This window comes from Vigna umbellata, chromosome 5 (genome assembly GCF_029865625.1).
Source record: "Vigna umbellata cultivar VRB3 chromosome 5, Vumbellata_1.0, whole genome shotgun sequence".
Classification (NCBI taxonomy): Eukaryota; Viridiplantae; Streptophyta; class Magnoliopsida; order Fabales; family Fabaceae; genus Vigna; species Vigna umbellata.
In genome coordinates this window covers 56,548,265-56,556,185 of record NC_142169.1, presented here as the reverse complement: position 1 = coordinate 56,556,185, position 7,921 = coordinate 56,548,265, and the positions used below count along the sequence as shown (strand labels likewise).

At 31.4% G+C, this 7,921-nt stretch overlaps 1 protein-coding gene across 2 annotated transcripts; it reads left to right on the top strand.

Annotated features, from left to right (window-relative positions):
* Positions 1–2,093: 2,093 nt before the first annotated feature.
* Positions 2,094–6,047, top strand: LOC124829297 (PHD finger-like domain-containing protein 5A). 2 transcript variants are annotated; one of them, XM_047302770.2, is made up of 3 exons: positions 2,111–2,253; positions 3,285–3,441; positions 5,458–6,047. In XM_047302770.2, the coding sequence occupies exon 3, from the start codon at positions 5,480–5,482 to the stop codon at positions 5,810–5,812; it is 333 nt and encodes a 110-aa protein (XP_047158726.1). In that variant the 5' UTR covers positions 2,111–2,253; positions 3,285–3,441; positions 5,458–5,479; the 3' UTR covers positions 5,813–6,047. The 2 variants fall into 2 exon arrangements, with proteins under 2 accessions (XP_047158725.1, XP_047158726.1); XM_047302769.2 differs by lacking the exon at positions 3,285–3,441 and having other exon boundaries at positions 2,094–2,253; positions 5,458–5,987.
* The last annotated feature ends 1,874 nt before the right edge of the window (positions 6,048–7,921 follow it).

The following is a 7,921-nucleotide window of genomic DNA, read 5'->3' as shown; positions in this document are numbered from 1 at the left end:
AACTGAAGAGCTTTATAGAAGTAGAACTCAGTTAAGACCGAACACAAGAAGAAAACCAAACATTCAATGAATAACACTCGGCGATCTGCATAATTATGATCAACACATAACCTTACCAATTCACAGCCTTCTTACCAACTTCCAATGCCCCAAACTTATATCATACACATCTTTTACTCTTAATTAAGATAATCTAAACCTTTCTAATATTATCTAAAGAGTTTTATCTCAGATTTGAGAGTCAATTTTGCAGAATCACGAACTCAAAGATCGAAAATCAAAATTCTAATTTTTAGTACAGTTTGAGTGACTTAAAGGTTCTAACAAATCCTAAGCAACTTGTCCAAATTCTCTATACAATCCAAACTTCCACCGAATACAATTTTCCCAATTTCACTCTCACATTTCCTCACCATTTCACTCGGTCACTGAATCAAAATTCTGTAGAAACACAATTATCATGAACACAACACTTAATAATTCATATCAACAACATCAAACACCAAATCATTCAATTATTCACACATGCAGAATCATCAAACCCCAATTTTCATACATCATAAACCAATTAACTAAATTACTAGCTTCCCTTACCTTTTGACCGAACAGAAGCTATTACACCTTCAGAAAAATTGTTTGAACTTCAAGAAAATCTAAGAACACCTAAAAGTCACTGATTGAAAAGAAAGGATCAACCAAAAGACTGAGAACATGATCAGAAATGAGAAGAAGAAGCTGATGAACACATGCAACGAAATTTCCTTTGCATGCACCAGAAAACCGGAACACTAAGAAGAGAAGATGAAACTTACTGACTCAAATCACTGGATTAACTTGTTGACAATAAATCCTTCAGCTCAAGGATCACTTAAAGTCCTTCTGAACGAAGAACAACTGATTAACGAATTAAGATTTTTAGAGAGAAGGAGGAAAAAAGAGAAGATCAGAATTTTGGAGAGAGAGAGTGTATGCAGAGAATGAGATGAAGTTTGAAACTTTCCTTTATATACTACTCTCAAAATCGGACGGTCTAATCTAGTGCATACACCTGTCCTTCTCCAATTTTCTTTAAATCTCTCGTCTCACAAAAATAACATTATAATAAGTATTTAGAATATCATAAATACTAAAGCATAACAAATTTATATTGTACCCTCTAATAGTGACTCTGGCTGAATAAGAGATGTGAGACAATGGTGAGGTCTAGCTGTTAGGATGAGAGTGAGTCGCGTGGATAGAAGTAAAGAAGAAGTGGTTTTAGTGTGTTTATGATTGACCACAAATATATTTCCCATTCAAGAATATATTTCAAATTGATTACTTCCAAAATATTCCTTCCTTATGGGTTGGATAATCATATGTAAAAACGGATCACTTAGTTCGATTTTGTGCAATTTATTACAGCTGAATTATTTATTAGCAAACTAAAAAAAATCAAACTCACTAACTCATAATTATATTATAAACATTTTTTAATTTTAAAAAATAATAATTTTTTTTCTAATTTAAATATAAATAAATTTAAGTGTAAAATGATATTAAACTTCATGTACAACTCAAAATAAAAAATACATATTTTTTATTTGAATTTTCTTTAAAATCCTTTTCTAAATTTTGTCAGATTTGGAAATTTGTTTTTGGAAACTAAATTTTGTAATCTAGTTATAAATTTTATGAATTTTTGAAATTCAATATTAGATTTTGAATTTTAAAATATGGTTCTAAATTTTCAAAAAGCTTATTTCGAAATCTTGTTTTTGATTTTTTTCATTAAATTTGTATTGTCTATCAATTTTCAAACATGATTATAAGTTTTTTTTATCAAATTTGGAAATCTAAATTTTTTGAGTGCAAATAGAACAAAGGAAATGCATAATAAAGATGAGGCGCAAATGAATTGTCGTGACAGCCATGTGTCTCAAATAGGGTTTTAAAACTTAGTGAAAGTCAAATCTAAAAGCTGCTAGGAATAATTTACTAATAGAAGTAGTTAAGGGGTGTAGGAAGAATTTTGTGGGGTGCAGGAAAAAGCTCTCAAATTTTTCTGTTGATTGAGTTGGGCTTTTTATTCTCTAGATTGGTCTGGAAATTTGTGTTCCTTTATTTCCTTTTATGGTCACTTAATTCTCGTCTTCTGTTTTCTATTGCATACATTGACAGAGAGAACGCTAATCGTTCTGTGTTCAAGCAAAGCCACACTGTTTTACACCCACTTTCTCTTGCTCAGAAACCCTAATCGCATCTTGTGGTTCTGTAAGTCCCTAATCCTGATTCTCATATTGTATTGATTTTCTCATTGTTTATAGTGCGATTTGTGTTCTCTTCGTCCACCACCAATTTTTATGCCTAATAATAATAGTCTCCATATTTATATTTTACTATGTGAAGGTCCTCTTGTTGTTTGAATTGATGCTTATTATTGTTCTTAAATTTTTGGGTTGATGCTAGCTGCACCCATTGTTTTAGGAATAAAGGCAAACAATTAAAGCTCATATAGATCTAGGACCCTCAGTCTAATTTGTATTACCTTGATAATACTTGAACTGGGTTGCAAAAAGTGTTGGAGATTTAGGTTTACGGTTCTTTGGGTGCCTGTGCTTATTATAAGTAATGTTCCTTGCAATTTGTCCATCATTTCTCAATTAGTAATGGTGATTGTTGGATCCTTATTTGGTTGTATTTAATTTATGATAAGATTTCTCAAAGTTATTATTAGCTTATTTTTTGTTTGTATTTCTTTGTAATGATTATTAATATGGCATGAGCAAATAAGACTGCAGGAGATAAAGAGTCTGTACCATAATAGTTGTGATTTAGTTTGATTATAGAATTTTGAAACATCCTGTTGCTACCTAAAACTACTTTAGATTATATATACATATGTATATGTAGAGTGGAATTGATGTTCATATTTTGAAAACACTATATAAGCATCATGTAAGTGGTGACATTTTTATTAAAACATTCTTAAAAAATGTCGTAATTTGTAATATAATATGACAATTTATTAATTACCATAATTTACATGTATAATATGACATTTTTAACTTTCACACTATTAATAAAAAATATGATATTTTAAAATGTCATTTTTATAATAAATTATTAGTTTTTCTTTACATCTAATGTTTTATTTCCCTCTTATTTTTTATTTTGGTGTTCCTCTGTTTTACATATACTCCCTTTCTTTCTAATTTCTCTTTGTAATTTTTCATTTTCCCCAATTTGGTGCACACTTTCCCATTTCATTCATATTTTTCAAATCCATTTCCATCGTCGTGGAGCCCTCGCACCGTGAAGGCCTCTCGCCGTCCAGCCCTCTCGCAGTCGAACCTTCTTGCAGTCTAGTCTTCTCACAGTCCAGTCCTGGCACTGCCGAGCCTTCACGCTAGCGAGACCTAGCTCTATCGAGATCTAGTTTTGTCGACCCATCGCGTTTTGGTGAGCCCTAGTGTCGTCTGCTCTCTTTTCTTTTCACCCATACTCTTTCTCTTTTTCACGACTTTAGGTTTTCTTGACACTTTGAATTTTGGGATTAAACCCTTGATTTTGATTCATCTTTAGGGCTTTCGTTTCTCACTTCTACATCTCAAGGAACACTAGATGTGAAATGGCTAATGTTGCTAATTCCGTGGATTGATATTTGTTTATGTGAAAAGAACACTTAATATTTACATGACTAGCAATTTTCTCTGTGCTTGTAGACAATTTTTGTTGTCTTATTCTTTAAATATTCAATTTATCCATTTGTTGCTTTCTTTCTTTTATCAATAAAGTTATCACTTTAAGTAGTTTATTCGATTTTGGTGTGATTTGTAAGCATGTTAGTTTAGCATTTTTTGTGAATTTTGAGTCAAAAAAGGATGCATGGGAGTACTTTTAACATAAGGGAGAAAAGGAAAGGTCTAGGGTTGAATTTTAGTTTACCTCGATAGTGCTGTTAGTAAATCACTCGGATTGTTTAATATCCTATCCAAGGTAATTAAATGGATGTTTAGCAAAGGGCAGGGGATGATAATGGGAACGTATGGTCAATTGATGCGAGCTTTAGATATGGACATGGCATGCATATATTTGGTTTTGGATAGATTTCATTCCAATGGCGTTGATTAATCTATGTAGCTGACTTCAGAGCAAATCTGGTTGTTGTTGTATGCTAATATTAATTTGCAGTGTGTTCCCTTCTAAAATGTCCACAATTTTGGTGTATGCTTTACATGATTTTTTCTTATGGGATAAATCTTTCAGTAGCAAGAGAGATATAAATGATCTTCATTTATTGAAAAGGGTTATAAGCTATAAATAAAGAGATTAAATAATGCAAAATCATGATTTGCAGTATCCATACAATTTTAGTTTCTGATAATCTTCATTTGGAGTTTTAAGTGTTGCATTGTACTTCCTATTTTTTTTCTTCAAGTGCACTGGGGTCTTGACACAATGGTTCTTGTTCCATATCTATGAATTTCGTGGAAGTAGTTGCCTTGTCCCGTCATGTAATGAAAAAAGGAAAGGTTCATATGTAGTTATTCAGCCCTACAGTAGAAAAGTTGGAAATTAATTTCATGCATTAAACTAGTGATCCTTTAGCCTACGCATAAGACATTTCCAATTCATACTAATAAAGAATTAGTAAATGCTTTGTAGGATTTGCCCTCTGCCTTTGTGTGTGAGATATATGGTATAACTGGTTAAGGTAAACTGTTTTATTGTCGAGGCAAAGCATAGCTAACCAGTTCATGGTTTCCAAGTATGCTAGGACTGAAACATTAGTCATTACTAGTCATTTCCCTTCTCCATTTCCTGCGGTAGTATGATATTTGACCAAGGAAGGATAATGCAAATGAAGGTGCTGATATTGATTGGCCTTGTACGGGCATTTTGATTTGATATGAAATAACATCATTCAATACTTGCAATGCCACGGAAAATTGAAGGTTCTGCAATTCTATATGTTTTGTGTACTGCCAAGTTGTATCTATTAATGCATATCACATGCTTATTTACTACGGAGTATTAATGCATATCACATGCTTATTTACTACGGAGTATTAGTTATTAAGCCTAAATCCCAGTATTTTGTTGTAAATTTTTGTGTTAGAACTTGTTTTTGCTAGAATTGGCATTTTACTTCTATAGGATCTAGAATTCGCCATAGGAATTGTTGAAAGAATTCAGATAGCATAGCGCAGGAATGTGTTGAAAAGGAAATAAAATATCAGATAAGGCTTCTCTGTCCCCCAGAACTGCCCAGATGATTGCCTCCTCCCCAAATTTTCTCTCCTTTCTATCCTTCCTATCCTCTGTAGTCTTTTCCACTTAAGCAAGATTGTTATAACCAAAATCCCTCTAAGGTCTAGCACATGAGTGCCTTAACATACTGATTTGCTTCATTTTTTGTTCAACTTTCAGATGTAGATTGTAGACAGTACTTACTGGTTATATACATGTGTTCAGTGTGTAGCAGGTTGTTGAAAACATGGCCAAGCATCATCCTGATTTGATTATGTGTCGAAAGCAGCCAGGGATTGCCATTGGGCGACTGTGTGAGAAATGTGATGGCAAGTGTGTGATCTGTGATTCTTACGTGCGTCCTTGTACACTTGTCCGCGTTTGTGATGAATGCAACTACGGGTCGTTTCAGGGTCGATGTGTCATATGCGGAGGAGTAGGAATATCTGATGCCTACTACTGCAAGGAATGCACGCAACAGGAGAAAGATAGAGATGGTTGCCCCAAAATTGTTAATTTAGGGAGTGCCAAAACTGATTTATTTTATGAACGCAAAAAGTATGGTTTTAAGAAAAGATGATGAGGGTAGTTTACTGAGATGCTTGTATCTCTTTAAACTTTTTGTACGTGTCTTGTTCGGATAAAAGAATTATAGGTGTGACCTTGAGTTTGTAAACTTTTATATGTTAAAATGCTTGTTTAGATTGCTGCTGATAAAAGAATTATGGAAGCATCATCAACTTGAACTACCGTAAGATCTTTGTTTGTATTCGTTGCTAATTTAAACAGATGGCCTGATGAAGTGTTTAGATTAATATCCGGTTAGAATTCGTGCCTGTTGGGGTGCAATTGGCATTGTTACTGGTGCAGGATGAATGATTCTGTTCCTGAATGCCGGCGTGTGGGTTATTTACTTGTTCCTGCATTGAGGAGTTGATTTGGTCTGAAGTATGGTTATCACCTCTCGAGTTTCTTTTCCTTGCAGGCTATTATTGTGTTTTTCTTTTGGTTTGGCACGTGGCTTGGGACATTCGGGTTAATTCATGGCTGTTTTTATGTTTGTTTTTAAAAATATTGTTTGGAAATTTTAAAGGAAATTACGTAATAATAGTTATTATCGTAAAGCACTTGCTTGTGTCCTTGTAATAATTTGTTGATGTGATATTTTTCTAAGCAATTTGTAGATAATAATTAGTATTGTTTCACAAATAATAATAGCAGTTTTATGGTGAAATGGATGATGCAATGTCTTGTGCTTTTTATTAAATTTTCAAAAGATTTGAAATGTTATTTTTTTTAATTTTATTATTTTTATTTTAGGTAATGTATATCATTTTAAATAAAGGAAGAAAAATGAATGATCTTTAATTAAACATATAAAAAAATGAATCTAAAAGAAATATAAATATTTTATTAAAAACAGAAGTAAAACAAATAGCTAATTTGAAAATATTAATAACTTCAAAAGAAGTTAAGTTTTTTTTTTCTATGAAGACGTGTAAGGAGTTAGTTATTTTAATCCAGTTATAAAAATAACAAAGAAACACACTATATATATATATATATATATATATATATATATATATATATATATATATATATATATATATAATATCAGTATTTTATTTTTCTTAGACACAAACCTCCTTCAAAATATATATAGTTTTGAAGTAACCCAACCTTTTGCTATGAGTTAACGTTTAAAGAAACAATTTCCGAAGAGGAATGCACCTTACGTGTGTTGGTATAGTCGTTGACCATAGGTGAAGATCCTATTATTATTATTATTATTATTATTATTATTATTATATTCCAACATTTCGTAATTGATGAATCTAACACAGCTTGCATTTTAGGAGTCAACTTCCTGATCCAATACCCTTCAAACACGTGTTCCAAACACTTTGATTATAGTCCTCTCTCTTCTATAACTAGATAAACAAAACCTTGGACTTTGACCTAATAGAGAGCTACAAAAAATGGCATTTAGAACTGCCTCCGCTGTCTTCTTCTTCTTCTTATCGTTAACTTTCTTCATTCTGTGTTCTGCCACAGCCAGAAACCCTAGTTTCTTTTCAAGTGAGTTTCCCTTTCATTTCATCTTATTTGTTTCAATCTCCCTTCAATTTGTTTGGTAACTAGAAACTATCTAAGATATATGTACCAACATTATTTTTATTAAAAGGAGATTTTGATTTGTTGTTCATGATCATATTTTATTTTGGTTGCTCATTATTTGAAGAACTAAAAGTTGTTGGGACACATGTCTAGCTTTTGAAAGTATAGATTTAAGCAAAAAAACATAAGTTATACTTCTCTTATTATGGTTCTTCCCTTTTTCTTTCTCTTTAACAATTTAAATCAGTTTTTTTTTTCATCTTTCTTCTGCATGATAGGCAATTCATACAATATGACAATCTTTAGAATATATATAGAGATATTATTTTGCATGAAATATGAATAGTATTTGGAATAAAATTTTCAAACCACTTTGCTATCTATATAACTGTTAATTTGCTTTTTTTTAAAGTAAAGATGATCATTTAAATTTAATACTTAAATATACTAAATTATAAAAATTCATAATTACTTTTAATATTTCAAATTTTTATATACCAAAACATTGATTTACTCGTATAACTAGTATAATTTAGTTGTTTATTTTAATTAATATTTTTTATTATTTGGC